The sequence below is a fragment of the Haliotis cracherodii genome, unplaced genomic scaffold, assembly GCF_022045235.1.
Source record: "Haliotis cracherodii isolate W230 unplaced genomic scaffold, xgHalCrac1.p SCAF_14, whole genome shotgun sequence".
Taxonomy (NCBI): domain Eukaryota; kingdom Metazoa; phylum Mollusca; class Gastropoda; order Lepetellida; family Haliotidae; genus Haliotis; species Haliotis cracherodii.
This window is the reverse complement of record NW_027266269.1, coordinates 880,051-902,902: the sequence shown is the minus strand read 5'-3', so window position 1 is coordinate 902,902 and position 22,852 is coordinate 880,051. Positions and strand designations below refer to the sequence as shown.

Sequence of the window (22,852 nt, the reverse complement as noted above, 5' to 3'; positions counted from 1 at the left end):
TCACGTGTGGATATTGTAGAATATTTGTCAGCTTGCATACGTATATTGTCTATTGAACAACATTGTTTCATCTTTTCCTCCTTCTGTTTTCATGTGTGTTACACTAACCGTCGAAAGGTCACTTTTAGAAAGCAGCAAATGTTTGTTAGATATCACTAAAATTTACATGTTTTTGGGAAATGTCTTTTAAAGTACGTGAGGTTCTTGTAGCCACAACAATGATCTACTGCATAAAATAATCATTGATAAATATTCAGCAATAAACTACATTTAATCAGTGATTGTTTATCTTGAAGAAGCACATCCTTGTCAATGTTGATTTAAAAGTAATTTCTGTCTTGTGTCGGTTGTATAACACTACTGGAAGTCTACAAACTTTGTCATTGTGGCTTTCCAGAGGAGCTGCTGTTTACAGAAACATCGGTTCTGCAGAAACAAATAACCGCCTAAAGCAGAAGTGAGCTACGATTTTATTACGAAATAGAACAACATTACTGCCAAATTGTTTTAACAACAGGTAAGGGTTTAGGTAAATAGCATGATTCTACATTTTTGTAACCATGTAGGGTCTCTCCACAATCTCTTGTAGTAGTAATATATGTGTTCAAAGTTGGTAAAATTGCCACAAGAATATCACATCTTTCTACATGTAGCACAGGTTGTGAGCAGTACCCTTGATCTTACTGGTGCTGTATCTTGGTAGTAAAAGCACGGTTTGTTAAAGATTATTACCATTGGCTGGTGCCAAGATCAGCAAGACCCGCCTACTAGCTTGAGAAATATCAAACTTACGACAGTGTTCAAGAGTAATAATGTAAATAAACACCAAAAACCAATATAAATGTTTATAACTTAATTAAAAGATTACAATTTAACTGTCAAACATTAAAACAACTGGACACAGAACGCATTTTGCTAAGTTCGGAAAATTAATAACTGACCTTTCTAATGTGCCTTTGAAAATTCCAAAGTTTACACTTGATTTAACAATGAGATTAAAAGTTAAACGTTTAAAGTTAACAGTCATATTATACTTAACTAAATTTTACACAAGCTCGCGCTATTTTGGAATGACCGTCGCAACCCGTGCTACAAGTCACTTACAACACACCCACCTACTCGTTGTTTAGGCAGTAAGAGCACGGTTTGGCTTGGCATTTGATTGACTTACTGCCCAAACAACTCGCCTTGGTGTGTTGTAACTATGACATAAATAGAAATGACGCAGCATCATCCACATGAAATCTCCTCTTGCATGTATGTGTTTTTAGATGGTAATACTAAAGACAATAGTAGACCAAAATACTGTTTGTCAATCACACATATTTCCAATCTGATTATTACATCATTTGGCTGCTAAATCTAAAAACAATTGAAGTTGTGAAGAACTAAATATCTGTAGGGAGATATAAAATAACTATTGGCTGCAATAGCCCAGGCAAGTCCTTCCACATTGTAACCGTGAAGATCATGCTTAGAATAGGTCTTCATCAACCCATGCTTGCTGTAAATGGCGACTATGCGTAAAAGGCGAGTAACGGAATCGGATCGTCAAGCTCGCTGACTTGGTTGATGCATGTCATCAATCCCAATTGCGTGGATTGATGCTCATAATGTCAATCACTGGATTGTCTGGTCCATACTCGATTATTTACCGACCGCCGCCATATAGCTGAAATATTGCTAAGTGCGGCGTTAAGCAACAAACCAACCAATCCACCTTCCATTTTGCTTATGGACGGTAACCTGTTGAATGTTGATGTATAGATAAGTTTGTCAGTCAATACTAATACAGCATTTATAGTTTTCAGTGTAAAGTGTGTCCTTTTATACACACAATGCGACTTTTTTTCATTCTTACGAAGGGCGTCAAAAGTTCATTCCATGTAGTCAGTGTCTTTTCTTGTTTGCTTTCTAGTTGCTTTTTGATTTGTCTGCTTCCGAACTTAACCACGTGAGAAAAGGAATCGTCTCCCGCGTTGTCAACTTAAGTCAGATATGTGCCTTTATTGTATTTGAGTACTGCAGCTTGCTGGTGTAGTGCTGCCGTCATTGCAGGAGTCACACCAACATTGTCCTTTGAGTTGATATCAAAATAATCAATAACAATATCATCATTACAAGTTGTCTTGATGACGAGCAAGATGTAGACGATTATGTCAGTATTTGTCGACCAGAGTACGGTCAGCACTGAAGGACACCAAGTTCTGCACACGGCAATGTGACCTCAACGGACTGCTCTCGTCAGAGGTGTCTCGCCATTCCTTCCTCTCGCGTTGATGTCAAAGTTGTCAATAACATACTCTACAATGGTATCACTAGAGCGTAAGGGAAACTTGCCGGTCTTTATTCAGATGATACACATCTGATCTCATTCCTGATATCACAAGGGCATTCCATGGTGTGACGTTCCTCTCTGACTCTCTACCTGATGACAGTTTTTCTATGATTTGTTTGCAGTCTACTTTAAGGGCAAGATATAAGGCGTCATCCCCTGTGTTGTCAACTAGTGACAAATCTGCACCTCTACTTTGCAGGTACTCGAATACTGCAACTTTACCATACAGTACTGATGTCATGATGCATGTTAAACCAGCCTTGTTTTTAGTGTTTATATCAAACCTGTCTGAGATGTGCTTCACAACATTGAGGTGACCATATTTGCAAGCCAGATGTAGAAGGGTGAGCCCATCATTGTCCACCAGAGTATGGTCAGCTGAACGAGACATCAGGAACTTCAGCACACTAATGTGGCCTCCAATAACAGCCCTCATCAGAGGTGTGGAACCATTCCTTCCCCTGGTGTTGATGTCAAAGATGTCAATGACCTTACTTACTATGGCCTTGTTACCACCTTGACAAGCTGCATGAAGAACATTATCATTTTGTGGAGTAGTCAGGGATGGAATGCCCCCGTTTGATGCAAGCATATCATAAGCATCCATCTTTCCACTGAGAGCTGCCATCATGATTGGCGTCCACCCGTCTTCTCCAGGACCATTAACGTCAAACAGTGGCAAGAGATACTTTATGATGAAATGGTTTCCCCCCTGACAGGCAAGATGCAGTAAATTGTTCCTGGTGCGATCAAGCAGATTCAACTCAGCTTGTTGTGATACAAGCAGATTGAACACATTCTTCTGACCAGCCCTAGCTGCATGCATTACTGGTGTCAAGCCATTCTGTCCCTTCTCATTAATGTCCAATATCTCCCGAAGATATTCTACAATGGCTGTGTTTCCTCCTTGACATGCAAAATGTAGAACATTATCATTGTAGTCATCAATCAGATTCAGGTCAGCTTCCTTCGACACAAGAAGGTCAAATACATTTCTTTTGTCTGCCAAAGCTGCTTCCATTAGTGCAGATCTCTTGTTGAATCCCAGATAATTGATATCACTCTGTTGCAGGAGATATTCTACAATAGAATTATTTCCACCAAGACAAGCTAAATGAAATACAGAGTTGTTGTAATCATCTTTCAGTGACATATCAGCCTTATTTGAGACAAGCAGGTCAAACACACTCCTCAGTCCACTGACAGCTGCATACATCACAGCCGTCCTGCCATCCTGTCCGCGACTATTGATGTCAAACAGTGGAAGCAGATGCTCTATGATGAACCTGTTGCCTCCCTGACATGCAAGGTGAAGCAAGTTGTTACCGTGGTCGTCAGTCATAGTGAGATCCACTTCCTTTGAAACAAGCAAGTTAAAAAGATGTCTGTTTCCAAACCGAGCTGCAATCATAACTGGTGTGCAACCATTCCTTCCCCGGGTATTGATGTCAAGCCTTTGAATAATGCACTGAATAATAGCCTTGTCCCCGCCCTTACATGCGAAATGTAGCACATTGTCTCTATAGTTATCTATCACTTTCAGATCGGAGTTCTTTGAGACCAGAAAATTAAAAACACCCTTGTTTCGAGCATAAACTGCCTTCATGATTGCTGTTCTCCCATTGTCACCCACGCTGTTGATGTCAACATTTGGAAATAGTTCTTCCACAATTGAACTATTTCCACCCAGACAAGCTAAATGAAATACAGAGTTGTTGTTGTCATCCTTTAGTGAAACATCAGCCTTATTTGAGACAAGCAGGTCAAATACACTTCTCAGTCCATTGACAGCTGCATACATCACAGCCGTCCTTCCATCCTGTCCCCGACTGTTAATGTCAAACTGTGGAAGCAGATGCTCTATGATCAACCTGTTTCCACCCTGACATGCAAGGTGAAGAATGTTGTTACCTTGGTCGTCAGTCAATCTGAGATCTACCTGTTTTGAAACAAGCAAGTTGAAAGGATCTAATTTTCCAAAGCGAGCTGCGACCATGACCGGGGTCCAGCCATTCCTTCCTCGAGTATTGAGGTCAGCTCTTGTCAGGAGATGTTCCACAATGGCTGCGTCCCCTCCCTCGCAGGCAAAATGAAGCACCGTGTCATTGTTGTCGTCAGTCAGTTTAAGATCAACGTCCTGTGACACAAGAAATTTGAAAATATGACTTTGGCCTGACCAGGCAGCATTCATTATTGCAGTTCTCCCGTGCTCACCCCGACTGTTGATTTCATACTTTGGAAGTAAATATGCCACGATGGACATATTTCCACCTGCACATGCTAAATGACATACTGAATTGTTGTAGTCATCCTTCAGGGTTAAATCAGCCCCATTTGACACAAGCAGGTCAAACACGTTCTTCTCTCCATTGGCAGCAGCGTACATTTCTGGCGTCCATCCATTATTTCCAGGAGCATTGATTCCATACATTGATAGTAGATATTTCACAATTGAGTCATGTCCACCATGGCATGCGAGATGAAGGATATTGTTGCTGTTGTCATCTTTCGGGTAAAGATCAGCTTTTGCTTCCACAAGCAGGTCAAATGCATGCGCTGCTCCATTGACAGCTGCCTTCATTACAGGTGTCCAACCATGACTTCCTGGAACATCAATGTCAAAGTCTGTAAGTAGAATTTGGGGTATATCATCAAGGAGGCAGGCCAAGTGAAGGAGGATGTTGTTGTCATCATCAGTCAAAGAGATGTCTGCATTGTGTGACATGAGAAGGTTGAATATGTCCATCCTCCCAGACAATAGTGCACACATTAAAGGTGTCATGCCATTTTCCCCTTGACAATCTCTATATGTTAATGGCAGCAACGAATTGACAATGGACTCATTTGCACACATACATGCCAGATGAAGAACTGTGTTGTTGTTCCTATCTCGTAATGTTAAATCAGTTGTCTTCTTCTTTACAAGATAGTCCAGAAGATCATTCCTTCCAGAGATAACTGCACACATAATTGGTGTCATGTCCTGCATCCCTCGGCAATTGATATGCCAAGCACTACCTTTTGTCATCACTCTTTCCACATACTCCAACATTGATATATCCCCATATTGACAAGCCAAATGGAATAGGTTGTTGTTTGAGGAATCACATAATGCGATATCAGCTTGATGCTTTACGAGAAGTTTCAAGGTGTTCTTCTGTCCACCAATAACAGCGAACATAGCTGGCGTCCAGCCATTCACAGCACGTCTATTGATGTCACAGTGAGGGAGAAATCTTTCAATGATGTCATTGTTCCCAGAGAAACAGGCATAATGGAGAACGCTGTGCTTAGAATCAGGAGACATAGTGCCTACATCTTTAAGCATTTGGTACACTTTATCTTCTATGTCTTTCCTTTTCCACATGGGATGCATGGTGTACTTACTGAACGTGCCAGCAACAACAGCTTCAGCCAGCCTGGCAGCAATGGTGTCACTGTAGGCATCTGAGAAATGAATGGCATTCTGTTCTACATGAGCAGTGTTGTGTTGCTGGTTAGGTGCATGCTCACAGATAAACTTTATACTGCAGTTATGAAGGGCAAGCTCTGGCTTAGTATTCAATAACGCAGACATGCATGTATCATGTATAAGAGGATGGAATAATGAGACAAGAGTCAAAACACGTTTCAGGTGTGCATCAGATTCAGTCTCCAGTTGCCTGATTTTCACTTCACCATCACGCATTGACTTCAGCAGCAATTCCAGGGACTGTTCATCAAGTTGACTTGTGTCCTTATGCAGATCACGTTGAAGATAAAACAGAGACCTTTCAAAAAACGTTTCCTTGAGCTCTTGAAAAGGTACGTGTGTTGAGAAAAGTTTGCATGCCAGAGGGAAACCAACAGTTTCCTCGTATGAAATAATTGTAGTCACATCAACGTCAGTTTCACATTTGTAGTGACTTTTGTGTTTCAACCATATGGCCTTCTTCTCTTCCATTTTCTTTGATTTGGTCAAGTCTACCACTGAAGAGTTTTGGAAAAAGATATGGCCTTCAAGTTTTGACATTGCACATTCAAGGTTGTTGCTATCTGTGGTGAATATAACGTACAGGTTTGGTTGGTCGGTCCTCCTCTGTTCCGCTCCTCGTGTTTGCTGGAGACTGTGGTACCTTGTTTCCAGCTTGGTTTTCCACTGTTCAAGATGTCCATGGAGCTCATAGAGAACTTGTCTCAGGCGATGTACATCCATAGATCCACCCTTCTGAAATATGTCATCGAATATGACACACACGTCCTTGCCCTGACCTAGGCAATTGGACAACTGAACAGTACCAACATCCTCAACCAGTACCAGCTCATACCCCTGCCTCCTGTATTCAGCTCCCAGCATCAGGGCCATGGATGTTTTACCTTCTCCTGGAGCACCGCTTATTGTCACATGGCCAAACCTATTCAGCTTCTCTTTCACCTCTTTGAAACTCTCAGTTTCAATGAATAGGTCTTTGATATCCTCTATCTGGCATGGCCGATCTGTTTAGGTAAAACAAACAAATAGTGAAATTATATATTCTTGTTGAATGGTGAATCTTGAGAGAAACATATTTCCTAAAGGACATTGTCTGTGCTTGTCTAATAGTATAATGGTGAATGTACGACGAGTATGTACACATGTGTCTATGCTACAGTAAATGTCTTCCATCCAGCAATTTGTTCATTGACTTCAAAATGACAGGTAATACGTATATCAGCTGATTCAAACAAAATGAGACTGGATTTAAGACAGATTGACTGAATTAGACTCCTTAATTTATTTTTCTCAATTTAATTTGGATATATTTTCAGCTGTTGAAGATCAAAGTAACTTTAATATACATAATGCCTGATTCTGCATACTGACTGTATCATATACACCTACTGCTACATTGACTGTATCATATACACATACTACTACATTGACTGTATCATATACACATACTACTACATTGACTGTATCATATACACATACTGCTACATTGACTGTATCATATACACATACTGCTACATTGACTGTATCATATACACATACTGCTACATTGACTGTATCATATACACATATTGCTACATTGACTGTAGCATATACACATAGTGCTACATTGACTGTAACATATACACATTCTGCTACATTGACTGTGTCATATACACATGGTGCTACATTGACTGTATCATATACACATACTGCTACATTGACTGTATCACATACACATAGTGCTACATTGACTGTATCATATACACGTACTACTACATTGACTGTATGATATACACATACTGCTACATTGACTGTATCATATACACATACTGCTACATTGACTGTATCTTATACACATACTGCTACATTGACTGTATCATATACACACACTGCTACATTGACTGTATCATATACCCATACTGCTACATTGACTGTATCATATACACATACTGCTACAACAAGCCTTATATGGAGGAACCCAGTTCATACCTCTTGGTAGCTTCTCTCCGTCTGAATGGCTGCAGAGAGTATTCTCATCTCTTGGCGATGCTGTCAGAACAATAAATTCAATGGATTCACTGTGCATATCTGAAGCTTGTGGGTTGCAGCATTACTCATTTGTTCAGAAGTCAAGAATATGACATCTGTTTTGAAGATTACCTTCTTTATGTTCCATAAAGCTAAGAATTTGAATAGACTGAAACAATTGCGTCTATTGTATAAAAACGTATACAATTGAGTGAGTGAGTATGGTTTTACGCCACCTTAGCAATATTCCAGCAATATCACGGCGGGGAACACCTGAAATTGGCTTCACACATTGTACCCATGTCGGTAATCGAACCTGGGTCTTCGGCGTTCGTTCGAACACTCTTACCACTAGGCTACCCGCCCACCCCACACAACGTATACAAGAGAGCAACAATGTAACTTTAAATTACTCCACATTCATTAATTTACCGCTACAATAATGAAACGATCAGAGTGTACTCACTGCACTGACCTGCTTCAGGCTGCTGCTCCAACAAGCGCACTGGAACATAGTTTACGTTTTATATTTTGTTACTATCAAATGAAACATTTTAAACAAATAAGCCAAAGGTTTTGACAACATGATGATTATTTGGTAATGGAACAGGAGCAGTTTTCTGGTGCACATTTACATCCTGATATCATATAAGTTTTATTTTTGCTCTTTCCACTTGATTTGACTTTAATTTCAGACACTATAGAAGATGAATTGTAGTTTTTTGTCAGAAAGGTGGACGGCTGTATAATAGGGTAATTTGTTTGTGAATCGACAACTTATGGAAGTCACAAACGGGTATAAATATTTAGGTTTGTTTTGTTTAGCAGCTGGGTGTCATGGACACAAGCTTTATGCAATATCGCTGTTCAAGCTAGAGTGGTATTAATCAATAAAAAAAACATCATTCTCAAAATATTATTTCCAGATTATTTGACGCTAGGATATCACCTTTGGTATAAAAAGGGCATTCCATAAAATGAAAGAATTTGAGAAAGTTTATTTATATGTGTGCAAGTGGTTATAGAACGCTTTAACCACTAGGCTACCCGACCGCCCCCCGTCCCAGCGAATGACACCCCCATTTCCTCCCGGTACAAAGAGTGGGTAGGGAGCTTGTATACATATGTCGTTACACCCGGAAGTGACTACTCGGAGCGAATCGTTTCTGGAAGGTCAGGTGTACCTGTATAAGGACAATTCGAGGGCGATTCAATGTCTCCTCCTACTTCACTTGCGATGTATATCAGAAACAATGACTTTATTCTGCCTGCTTCCAACTCTGTTTACTGTTTACATACCCATTGTATTGCCTTTTCACGACTGTAAACCTAACCCTGTGTGGTTAAATTTAAATTGTTGATTGTTCATTGATCTTGTGTGGTTATTTACTGATTTCACACAAAAATAAATGTTTGGTATGTACCGTTTTCTGTGTTAACCTTCACGTTTCAATCATTTAGGATTCAATACCTACCTATTTTCAGATAACCCGGACTGATTAGTCTCTAAAGCTGGCGTTCCATATTATGTCCAATGGTCGCTACATACGTTTACGTAAAACATGTTTTCGATAAATATACTTTTTATATTCATCTGTGTATTGTTTCTTTGGAATATGATTCAAGACTGATTGTGATCTGGTGTTGATGTTAATGATCTTCAGTACCTTAGGGAAATAAATGATACAGGAATAGTGTTCACTACAGATAGCAGTGAGGGCCTGATATATTCTTGGTGGACATGTGGATACCCGGCCAGCTATATCTTCATTACTTTTGAATGAGGTATACTTACCATCTTCAGCAGGACTGCAAAGGAAAGAATACATTTGTCTTACAAAGTATATCATAGTCGGTACACATCATTCGAGACAGATATACTTACAGCATCGATCATAACATCACTTAGCTACGAGATTGTGATTTATTAATTCTGTACCTTTCATTTCTTCAAGGGAGAAACGGGTACAACAATGTATTTATTCGTGATTCATTTACTGTTCACTGCTGGTTTGTCTTTTATGGCCAGTGGAATATGTTTCAGCGGATAATCAAAACTTTATATTTACCTGTTATCTGGACGCCCCCCTTTCCGTTTTCTTCTCGACTCGTTCCTCCTTCTGCAAAACATCAGAAGCAAAAACCAAGTATTGAAAGTAATAGTTTGTATTATTTCACATTACATTTTGCACTTGTAATAGTGACATGGTCTGACCCTTCATGAAGTAAGTCCGTTATGAGGGAAATATGACATTTTGACATCTTATTCTTTCAAAACTACAGGTTTTTAGGATCATCTAAATACAATTTACAAGTCAAGCAACAATTGTTGTTATAATTTAGATATAGTGACTGATTATTCGAATTCTGAAATATTTTGAAATAATGTTTTTATTACATCACTAACGAACAAGAGCAAAATAACATATGTCTGTAGTCATGAGACTTGGCGTACGGAAGTAAGTTGACGTGAAACGTCTTTCTTCATGACGTCACAGCACAATTATATCCTTCCTTACCTTTTCTCCTGGCGGGTCACATGTATATTCAAAATTATTTCCCAATGAATGCAACATGCACGACGCCTTTCACCCTACTATTGATACTGCGGAAAATGTCAGGAAGGATGAGTATTGTTTCATTTCATTCAACAGTAACATTCTGAATCTTACCCGTTTTGAGTAAAACATACACTTACCGTCTGAGCAACACCACAGCAAGGATGATAGCGACGATGATGACGATAAACACAGGGACAAGAGTCGCAGCAAGATTCGTGGGTTGTGTTGTGGTGGTGTTGATAGAACCGTTCGTGGTTGAGTCAATAGGACCTTTCGCAGATGCGTCTACTAACATATGTTTTCAAAAACAAGAATAATAATAATACAAATCTACAATGTAACGAACAATAGTTTAGATTTATATCAAAGTGTGTTTTCAAAATCACAACGTTTCTTTGCAAAGACACGTGAAGATCCAGGTAGTGTGCAGGTCTTCAGCAACCCATGCTTGTCGTACCAGGCGACTATGCTTGTCGTGAGCGGCGACTTACAGGATTGACTGGTCAGGCTCGCTGACTTGGTTGCTGCATGTCATCGTATCCCAATTGGGTGGATTGATGCTCATGATGTCAATAACCATATTGTCTGGTCCAGACTAGATTATTTAATAACCGGAGTTAAACAACAAACAACAAACAAACTTTGTAAAGGCAACCATGACTATTTTAAGGGCAAATACATATGCAACATGCTCTATACCTAAACGTTCATATATATATATATTCATACATACATACATACATACATACATACATACATACATACATACATACATACATACATACATACATACATACATACATACATACATACATACATACATACATACATACATACGTTAGTGTGTTTTCAAAATCACAACGTTTCTTTGCAAAGACACGTGAAGATCCAGGTAGTGTGCAGGTCTTCAGCAACCCATGCTGTCGTACCAGGCGACTGTGCTTGTCGTATCAGGCGACTTACGTGATTGGGTGGACAGGATCGCTGACTTGGTTGCTGCATGTCATCGTATCCCAATTGGGTGGATTGATGCTCATGATGTCCATAACCATATTGTCTGGTCCAGACTAGATTATTACATACAAACATACATACATACATACAGATTTGTATATACTTTCCTTATATCATTTTGCAACTCTGAGTTTCACGCACCCATGGTATTGCGTACGATCATCAGGCATGGGTGCGTGAAACTCAGAGTTGCAAAACGATATATATATGTGTGTGTGTGTGTGTGTGTGTGTGTGTGTACATAAGTATGATCCAATTGCAGAAGTGAGTGCTCAATACAAAGTAGAGCATAAATACAGATTTAAATACACTTTCCTTATATATATATATACACACACACACACACACACACACACACACACACACACACACACACACACACACACAAACACACACACACAAACACACACAGACATGAATGAAAGATCACATTTCCACTTTCCATTAGTTTAAAACTACAGTATCTTCACGTTAAAAAAATCACAAGCTTCAATTCATATTTATGACAGAGAAACATGACATCCAACAATTTAACTCAGTTTCCGATTTATAACTGTTTATGAAATAAGTGCAGTTTTAAGACATACTGTCTGGTGAATTGAAAGTAGATATGTATGCTGACATGTTTTGAAATATTGTTTTCTATTACATTACAAACTATGGAGAGAAAAGTGAGATATTTTGGTACAGTCCAATCTCACTCAAGAACGTAAACATCAAACGTCTTTATGACGTCAAAGCACAGTTGTACCAAAGCTCCTATAACGTCTCTTCTCCTGGCTGATTGCATATCATGCATATATCAGAAAACATACTGAGGCAAAAACGAAAGGCAATAAACAACTCCAGAATTTATAGTTGAAACACGCCATGTGCCAGCAACTAGGCATCCTTTTATCTTTATGTCCAGTATAATTTGATCTGGATCAGAATTTCAGGCCACTGTGCAGGGTAAATACGATTGATTAAATACACTACTTCAACATGCTGAATGAAGTATTTTGCTTATTTGATAAGAACAATATTACGACGCAAATAAAGTCAATCAAGATCATCATCAATCATAACGGAACTGAATCATTTGAAAATCAAACCTTGTCCAATGTTACAATAGTCGCCTCTATAGTCTCCACTACAGCCAAACGAGCAGATTCCATTTTGCCGATTACAGATGTTTCTCAAGCAGTTCTTGCTGCAGGCGTGATCACAGAGATCCTCAAACCACCCCGGCACACATCCCTCCGAGCACTTCCCTGTCTCCTTGTGGCAGTGCCTGATGTTTCTCCCTGGATTGGCGATACAGTTGGAAGGGCAGTCTTTGCTGCAGTTGTCTCCATATTTTCCCCAAGTGCAGCTGTCTTGTCCGTATGCTGTAAGTAGTGAAAAGATGAAAAATATAAATAAAAGGGTCAGACGACCACATTGACAATCACGTTATAGTTATGTAGTGTATACAATAGAACAGTGGTGTCAGTGGTCAACATTGGGAAAAGGTCTACCGGAGGTATATCACGATGTATTTGTGATCAACGGAAAGCTTGGAATATCTAATCAGGCACTAACATGTCTTTAGGAGGTCTGTCCATTATTTAGAGTGAGTGAGTTGGGTTTAATGCCACTTTTAACAGTATTCCAGTAATACTGCAGCTTGTCAGCTTAAAGTGGAAGGAAAGACCGAAGTGATGTAGGTCACAGACGTTAACCACTTCGGTGAAACCCATGAGCACGGGTATGGTCCTGACAAATCTTGAAGCATACTTGGGGCGAACCCATCATAGGTTTCTGGCGTGCTCAAAGGACGCAACTCGCGGTGCCTTAGACGACTGCCCACCCCCCATCCACCCTAACTTATTTAGAAGGAGCACAACTACATATACATGGATAATTCTTTACCATGAATATGTATTTTGTTTAAAACGTAAATGTTTGTGATGCTTCTAGTACTGGTCTTTCAATCAAATAAGTATAAATTGCCAAAGAAGGGTTATGGGCAGGTCAAAACGTATTGAAAGCATAACATTAGTTTGCCTTCATTTAGTTATATGTTTATTGTTATGTAAACGTTATGATTTGCTATTGGAGAAAATAGTGCACAATTGAAAGCAATGACTGCTCCCTTTCCACAATGGCTGACAATAGCAGACGACAGAAGTTCATCTGGCAGACTGTCCCAAGGTAAGTATCGGTCTCACATGACAGCCAACTGATAGAAATAATAGTTAAGGTATGTTTTGTATTCACTTTTTGTCAAGAAAATGATATATTATTTTTCAAAAGCATGTAATTCACCACCATCAGTAAAGGACTCTTCGACGGACCCGTTATTATTTGGTGGTCTTCATAGACAGGGGTGTGTTGTATTTTTATGGACAGAGCTGTAAGATTGTGGTACATGTTGTAACTCTGCCTGGTGCTTAGCATTAAGATGATACCACAAGGTCTGCTGTGTTGTATTTATATGGACAGAGGTGTTAGTCTGTGGTTCATGTTGTTACTCTGCCTGGGGCTTAGCATTAATATGATAAAACAAGGTCTGCTGTGTTGTATTTATATGGACAGAGGTGTAAGTCTGTGGTTCATGTTGTTACTCTGCATAGGGCTTAGGATTAAGATGATAAAACAAGGTCTGGTCGACTCAGTGTCTGATTGATGTGTCCATGTTAAATTGTTATATGGCATCTATGACACCGGCATTAGTTCCGACTAGTGCAATGATCGATACACATATACACGCACATACGTGTGTACGTGTGTGTGTGTGTGTGTGTGTGTGTGCGTGCGTGCGTGCGTGCGCGTGCTTGCGTGTGTGTGTGTGTGTGTGTGTGTGTGTGTGTGTGTGTGTGTGTGTGTGTGTGTGTGTGTGTGTGTGTGTGTGTGTGTGTGTGTGTGTGTGTGTGTGTGTGTGTGTTTGTACTGGTCCGGACTAATTTAATGCCGATTTACATTGCTAGCTCACTGAGATTCCATGCCGCAATTTAACATTAATACCGTTCTCCGAGCCGACCAGTCCTTGTTTTAGCACCTTTATGCCGAGCGCCAGACAGGGTAACAACAAGTACCATATTTTAACGTATTTTGGTATGACGCGGCCGGGGATCGGACCCCGGAAGTTCTGCTCTCCGGGCGGACGCTCTACCTCAAGACCACGGAGGCGGTCAGGTGGCGACGAAGTACGTGGCATGGTGGTGTCAACATATAAGAGCGCTAGGTTATGAAGAAGGTCACCACATCGTATAGAACCCTAAATGCTCAAACAGACTTGTTTCATTTCAGTACTCACTGACTATCAGCAGAGTTTGGTAGAGGACAAGCACGGCTCGAGGGGCAACCATGTTGTAGCGCCTGCAAATAAAAATATATAGTTATCATATTTAGCTGGGATTATTTTGCATAATTTATTCCTCCCAAGTCGAACCAAAATGTATGATTCAACATGTCAAAGAATAATTTATTATGTTCACACTTGTTAATGACATAGATTTACGTGTAATATTAATCTAACATTTTTCATCAGCTTGCTTACGACCAATTTGAATATGTATGTTAAAATTGTTTTTCTTTTGGCGATTATTCCCTTATAGCTTAATAATGCAATCAGCTGTATATATGGTCTGTGTAAACAGTATTAGCTCCTACAAGGGAGGTAACTCTATGTGCCTGCAGCAAACACTCAATTGTTGCAAGGAGGAAATGTTGAATGGCTTCGATAGCATTGAGAGAAGAATGGAATCTGACAGAGCATGCCGTTTGGTGTTCCTTGCTATTCCAGGCACCTGTCTGTGAGAGAGATCCAGACCGACGGGGGCAAACTGGTTGCAAAAACAAATTTAGCATTCACTCATTCATTGCATGCTTCATCATCACATTCGAGATTTAACGCCTTCCGGCCTTTAGCGTATGTTGCACACGGGGCTGCGCTTATACTATTGGGGAAAAAGGGTAAAGAATAATAAAGAAGTGCAACCCCCACAAATATAAAAGTGTTCGGCCTAATCTAATAAAAAGCTAGGGGGGAGGGGTTTGGCTGGGTAGGGGTGGGGGATTAAAAGAATATACCATAATATGGAAAAGTAGGGCTTGGGTTGGAGGGGTGGGTGTCAAGCGGTTGAAGGCACGGCGTCGTCTGGCGAGCGTGTGTGGCATTCTTTGTAAAATAAAACCCATGACTCATTACCATTGTACAACAATTACGAAGCACCATACAATTTGACCAGGTTACATGTTGAGGCAATATATTTGTCAGGCTGGATGCGCAGAAACTGACATACTCTGTTCATGGATTTGCAAGCGTGAAACGCTTGGGTGTGTTTTATTCTGTGGGCCTCAGTGATTTTATTCACAACACATGCCGGATGTACTTTTCTACGTTTGTAAGGAAATACTTGGTTCACAAGTCTCGAGAGTCCTGAAATTTATTTCCCGTTTTGAAATGAAGATAGAAAAGGTCAATATTCGCAGCCACACACATCGTATAACGACATGTTTGTATAGAAAAAAGTTAAACTGATATAAATAAGGATGTAATTTATAAAATAAAACAAAAATGTATGTGTTTTTGCTTTTGGAATGGTTTACAGATATATGTAACTGTGAAAACAATGTGTTGACATCTGATTGATCGCGTCGATAGATCTACCTCCCTGATGTTAAGACTCTTTTGACTAACCACGGGCTCATATTTATATGCACGATCGCTGTCTGGTCACTGAGCGAAACTTAACATTTTCACCGATGTCTGGAGAACACAACAGAGAAGCAGTCTGCAAGGGAGCTCTCCATTCTGACGTTAGGTCACGTGATGACAACTCTCGTGGTCGCTGTTCGTGACCAACTGGTGTTATTCCGGGACAAGCCGAATAGCGACTCGCCCGTGGCTATTTGTGCGACCTGGTTCCCTATAAGAGCAAACGGGCTAAAGAATTGTCAACTCGCTGCGTGATGAGTCACGTACATTTCCAAATATATTATATATATTTTAGATGCAATTTAAAACACACCAGGACATGCAGTATTACACAGTATGATTGAACACATTTAACAGTATCTTGGGTATAGGTTTCGAAGCAAGACATGCGTAAAATTTAATATTATTCCTTTACGGAAAGGGGCGAGTGGTGATGAACCATCGCAATTGGTATAATACAATTATTTTGAGATATTTAAGCCACTCATTTTGATATATAAAAAATAGCCTTACTACAGACTATGGTGTAGTGTATTACAGCGTGTTGGGAAATGATCGAACTGATTGGTATAATATATTTTGTTTTATTTACACCATAGTTACTCCACAGACACGTCACACTACACATTGTTATATAAAGAAACATCCTTGTGTATATCTAAAATAATTTAGACGGAAAGCGAACGTTGTTCTGGAAAAGGGACAACTGCAGAATGTTCATATTGCTTTGTGTATATATAAAGCACAGTAAAGTTCCAACTCTCAGGCACAAAAGAGAAATAATTAAATAAGTGGACATGAAGTAGTACCATATAGCTACGTGAGTCACGTAACTATATCTTAATACTTTATGTCCTCTATTCAGTTATTGCCTGATGAGACTCGTACGTGGTCCGCGCTAGCCAATTAAAACTGTGTTCAGTCTTACTCCACTTATTTCATTATTACTATATCTAATTTGATATAAATAAAAGGTATTTGGAAATCCTCATCGTCACCCAACAGTTGGTGTAACAATTTATTTTTTGTATTTGTATTTTATTTAATCTACAGGCATGACACTCTTATGCATTATTATGAAAAAAAAGAACCTTGCGCATTTTTCATATAATTTTACACAGGGAGCGAACATTGATCTGGGAAAGGGACAACTGCTGACAGTTCTCATTTCCTTGTATATATACGGTGTTCGTAAATCATTGCCGCTACCCCTATATTTAGAATAATATCATTATTATTTTTAGTATGAACATCCTTGGGTATTTTCAATATCAATTTAACGGGAGGCGAACGATTGCATTGGACAACTCCAAACCGTTCAGATTGCCTTTTATCGGGTGTGGGAAAATCATCGCCCCTAACCCTACTATTGGAATTATAAAATAATCATTTTGAAATTATTCGCCTCTAACTGGCCACCCTGCACATTATCAAGTGACGGAAACATCCTTTTGTACAAACTACTTATAATGCCTTGTATATAGCGTGTTGAAAAATCACCCCCCACAATAAGTTTAATACAATGAGGTTAAACTGTTTATGCTTTTGACAAGTCACTCTTAGACATTATCAATTTAATAAATGGAAAACTATAAAATGAAGCCAACAATGCTCAATGTCACAGTCGAAGTAAAAACAATATTTTCATTAAAGCTTATTTCACATTACTGTAAGTTTTCTTCTATAGTTGGTGAAACATGCATATTCACAGATACCGTCTTCCATGTTTGTTTGATGCTACTAACATAACTACATACGACAGTGTTTATATGTAAGGGAAATAGGGTGGGAAAAACAAAGCAAGGCACAAAGTGAGCAGGACTCACTAATACCCCCGACCTCCACTCCAACATCTGCTGGGGAATATTCTACATATTGGAGATATATTGATGCCTTAACGTGGCAGCTGATTTTTCTTACAAAGCACAATGATATAACATAGCAATGGCATGATTCAAAGATGCAGTGGTGCATCAGCGGCAAGCTTTGCCGGATACAGTACACTTGACATGGGTTTGTCACCGGATTTCCTTTCAGGTCGGAAGTATACAAATAAGTTCAAAACATGAAAAGGCAATTAATCGAAATCAGTACAAATATTCCAAATAAGGATTAAAAATTGTTGTATTTTTTCAGAAACCCAAATATTGAAAAGAAACTTTGCAATGTACCTCTCCTTTTGATAAAGAAAGAGTTGGCCAAGTGTGAGAGTGAGTGAGTATGGTTTTACGCCGCTTTTAGCAATATTCCAGCAATATCACGGCGGGGGACACCATAAATGGGCTTCAAACATTGTACCCAAGTCGGGAATCGAATTTGTGTCTTCGGCGTGACGAGCGAACGCTTCAACCACTAGGTTACCCGACCGCACCGCCAAGTGTGAGAAGAATCTATGCAGTAGTTCGGAAATTATAGATTCCACAAGAAAATGTTGTCGGAAGGGCGGACTGAATTCTCATGGTATGGGTCTTAGAACACAGGGCCTTTCAACACGTTTTTGTCTGAAATTGTGCATGATACACAAGAAATAAAAACGGGTTGTTTAATATAATTTAACAGGGTTTGAGCATGATATGGTGCGTTATTTGGAGCCACATCAGACTGTATACGCAACAATTGTCGACCCTTTATTCATGCAAGGTTCCAAGGGTTATGGAAAGTGTAGGGAAAGTGTTGGTGGTAACCTACCCTAACTCTGACACAACTAAACCCGTGAAGATCTGGTTAAGTGATGCAGGTCTCAGACGTTAACCACTTCGGTTTAACCCACGAGGACGGGTATGGTCCTGACAAAACAAGAAACATAATCGGGGCGAAACGGGTTTTGAACCCACAATCCTAAGTTCCTGGCGTCCCCAAGGGACGCAACTCTTCACAGTGGTTAGAATGGGTCTTCTGCAAGCCATGAATGTTGTAATAGGCGACTAACGGGATGAGGTGGTCAGGCTCGTTGACTTGATTGATACATGCCATCGTATTCCATTTGCGTAGATCGATGCTCTTATCCAGACCGCTGGAATACCGATGAGTGCTTTGTTAAAAAACAAACGAATCTGACAAAACTAACCCCAAGGATCGAAAAGGCACGCGTAAATATAATAATATGCATTTTCCGATACTATAAAAGAAATGCCTTGAGTCAAATCGATTTTCATTATACTACTGGGTGGTGAACATATTCTGCATTCGCACGGCTGACACTACCACAATAAAAGTGACCATAACCCACCTGAGTGACTTCCTGACAGTAAATGCGTAAACAGATCCACCATGAGGGTCCACTACACTAAATCAGAACCCGTTGTGACAGTGCGGTTTTAGCCTTCAGTGTAGATCGAGAGATATCTGTAGGCTGTGAATGGATGATATTGTGTAAGATTTGATGTTTCTTAAATGTACATCCATCCAGTTATTGAAACTGGCCATGTTTATTCTATATTTAGTTCTGTCTTTTTCAACATGATGACTTACACAGCAAAAAAAGTGTAGGTTTCCGTCTGCCGGAAACCTTCCGGAAACCTTCCGGATACCTTCCCATTTTGGATCCGGCCCGGATACCTTCCGGAAACCTTCCGGAAACCTTCCAAAAAAAATGTCAAAATTTGGGGGGTGCATTTTGTTCACTTAAGTGTGAAACACATAAAAAAATTAACTTGAAAATACCAAGCAATTTGAAGGTTGTTGAAGGCATCTGGAAGGTTTCCGGAAGGTTTCCGGAAGGTATCCGGATGCAAATTTTCTTCATGACTTGCTTCTGGTAAATAATGTTAGCCTGTGCATTACAGATACCTGTTGTAATATTCTGTGTTATTTTAATGGTAAATATCCTCCTAAAACATTTTTGGAGAAGAAAATTGTTCAATTTCATATTTTGTCCTTTTTGGATGTTAATGGTATTTAATGAACAAACATCAGTTCTTGTATAATGATATCCTTAAATTTCATGTCCAGACTTCCAGTTTGTACTGAGAAAAAGAAAAAGTCATTGACAATGTGCTCACTTGGGCCTTTGGTCCTAGTGAGATGATAATAAGACTATTTGTAACGGTACATGTACTTGTTATATCCAAAATACTAACTTCATTGACATCTGCCTCACCCTAGTTTTATGGTACTACAGTAAGCTCTTCCTCAGTTACTGTGAATTATTTTATTAAAAGGGATTGACAGTTAATTTGACACTGGAGTTGTAACCACTGCACATATATGTGTATTCAAATAATATAACAACGATGTGCTTAATACTTCACAAATATCTCCAGAAATAGGCATTTTAGTTATAATTGCAGAAATACTTTATGAATGACCCCTTCACTGTTGCCTTGATCTTACACTTCAACTGAGTTATCACTTTTGAGTGTGAATTTGACCTTCAATATCAGTGATAAATATTTCAAAAACATTTCAAAGAGCTATCCGGCACATAAACCAAATATGCAGTCCTTTGGTAGAATTCAACATATCATTGACCAAAATATGGAAGTAATGTAACCAGTATATGTATAAGAGTTACTAAGACTTCTGTAGAAAAGGCAATTTAAGGGAAAATGTAGTATATATAGATCACACACGACCTTTTTCCAACTTCGACCCCTGCCCAAAGGAAGAGTTAGACCACAAACAATCTTTTTGTCTGGTTGTGACTTTAACCTTTGACATAACAGATCAATATGTCATCAGACGTTTTCAGAGCAAAGGAAACATGTGTTATTTATCTTGAGATGCCCAAGCAATGCATGGTTTCATAAGATAAGTGTGGCTATTAAACTGAGGCAAAATCATGAAACATCCCCAATTACACAGCTGGTAAATGAAACATAAGCAACAATCAAATTATCAATTTCTTTTATTCATATGCCTATAGTATATCGCACATTGAACAGTGTTCACATGATGGTTCCTGATGCAGTATGCAATTTCATCCTATTCTTCAATACTCATAACAGAGTGTGATAACTGTTCGCTTGACAGTACCTACGGATTATGTTCACCAGTTCAGTTAACTTACTTTCCCTCAATCCTCCTTTTCTTTCTATATTGCCATGGATGAACAGGAACCAGGATGAGGGGATAACAGTTAGACCCTATCTCTGCTGCATTGTGTTAGTAGAATTGTGAACTTTCCATTTGGTGTTTGGGTCCACATTTAAAGACAATAAGTCCCATTTATCATTCCTTTCAAGTGTTTACAAGAATTTCCTGAATGTCCTGGAAGAATTACACTCCAGCTTGGCATTGGTTGGTCTTCTCACATTAGCCAGACCAGCCTTTGTGTGTCCCAGTACCATTTGGCATACAATTTCTCAGTCGGCCTCCATTGAAATAACAGGACCCTCATCATCGCTGTCTGCAAATCACCTCTGATATCTGAAGGGGTGCAGCCTCTGTTTAGGACTCCCTTGTCTGGTCCTTCCAGACTGTCCACCTGGAGTACTCATCCAGGGATCTCAAGCAGGACTTCAGTTTCTGCAGCATTATGTAAAAAGATTTTAGCAATCAAAAAGAATTGTTGCCACATGTACTTACAGACAGAAGGCAGCAAAATCACTTAAGTTGTCATATGTGAGTCTTGTTATATGCTAAACATTTAAGATAATCACATCTCAAATCTCAACCAGACAAACCAGTGACTAATGTTATGAACTCGGTCCAGACAAACCGATGATAACTATTATGGACAATATCCCACATCACTGTGGTATGATTACATGTGATCAATGAGCCTACTCAATCACAACCTTATCTATTAATGAGGCTTGGAATGCTTGGAATCTTTTAAAGAGATGTCATTTAGTGATTGTTTCAACTCATCAACATGGAAAAATATATATTCACAATCCTTGTCATATAGCCAAACTATTGCTGGATGCAGTGTTAAATAAATGATTTGGCTTTAACACTGCTTTGAACAGTATTCCAGATATATCACCGCATGTGAGTTTGATGTGGGAAGAAAGTCCTAAGTGATGCAGGTCTTTGATGAATCCCACGAGTATGTGTATAATGCTGACAAACCTAGCAACATAATCGGGGAGAACCAGGATTTGAACCCATGACTATAGGTTTCTGCTAAGCCCAAGAGATGCAACTCTGCACAGAAAATTGTAGTGCCTTAGATAATAGGACATCCGTGCCTACAGCGATAAGGAACAAACTGAAGACATATTTGCAAAATAACCATATGAACCAAACAGAATAATTTCAAATATTTACCACTCACTGTTGCTCTTCTATGGTCTTTCTTTGCATTGATGCTGCACGGATGACTGTCTCTTTTATTCATCCGGACATTCTACAAACATAAGTAGCATTCACATCACAGAAATGTCCAAACTGTACATGTTGTACATTTGATTCAAATGAAAAAACCCCGGTTGTGATTCCGACTTAGAACTACCCTAATCATAATAATTCATGTCAAACATTCAGAGATGACATTTATCCCCATATTTAACAAATGTTAAAACAATATTTTGACAACAAAGTCAGGGTCATTCAAAACATACATTGCATAGGAAATAACTTGTTCGACAATGCAGAGAGATCCTCACCGAGGTGAATATCATTCCATGAATTATTGCCACATTTTCTTGAAATGCAGATTAATGCAATGCAGTATTTACTTTTATTTCTCGGCTATTTGTTTGGCTTTTCCATGGCACTGTTTTGACAGAGATCTAACCTTGATATGACACTTTGTTCAGAAATGATATAAATAAGAGAATACTTTATTATTCCAGAGAAAATTTGGGTTACATAGTAAAAGCACAGAGAAA

At 39.2% G+C, this 22,852-nt stretch overlaps 1 protein-coding gene across 2 annotated transcripts in view; it reads right to left on the bottom strand.

Annotated features, from left to right (window-relative positions):
- Nucleotides 1-471: 471 nt before the first annotated feature.
- LOC139460901 (serine/threonine-protein phosphatase 6 regulatory ankyrin repeat subunit B-like) overlaps nt 472-22,852 on the bottom strand; it is a 31,867-nt gene continuing 9,486 nt past the window's right edge. The window contains exons 2-9 of one of the 2 annotated variants that reach the window (XM_071242374.1): nt 14,673-14,734; nt 12,487-12,762; nt 10,516-10,666; nt 9,887-9,937; nt 9,613-9,626; nt 8,284-8,322; nt 7,779-7,838; nt 472-6,814 (exon numbers count right to left, since the gene is read on the bottom strand). In XM_071242374.1, the coding sequence (XP_071098475.1) occupies nt 2,319-6,814; nt 7,779-7,838; nt 8,284-8,322; nt 9,613-9,626; nt 9,887-9,937; nt 10,516-10,666; nt 12,487-12,762; nt 14,673-14,724 (5,139 nt within the window). In that variant the 5' untranslated portion in view covers nt 14,725-14,734 and the 3' untranslated portion in view covers nt 472-2,318. The remainder of the gene's footprint in view (nt 6,815-7,778; nt 7,839-8,283; nt 8,323-9,612; nt 9,627-9,886; nt 9,938-10,515; nt 10,667-12,486; nt 12,763-14,672; nt 14,735-22,852) is intronic. The other variant, XM_071242375.1, reaches the window with a different exon arrangement.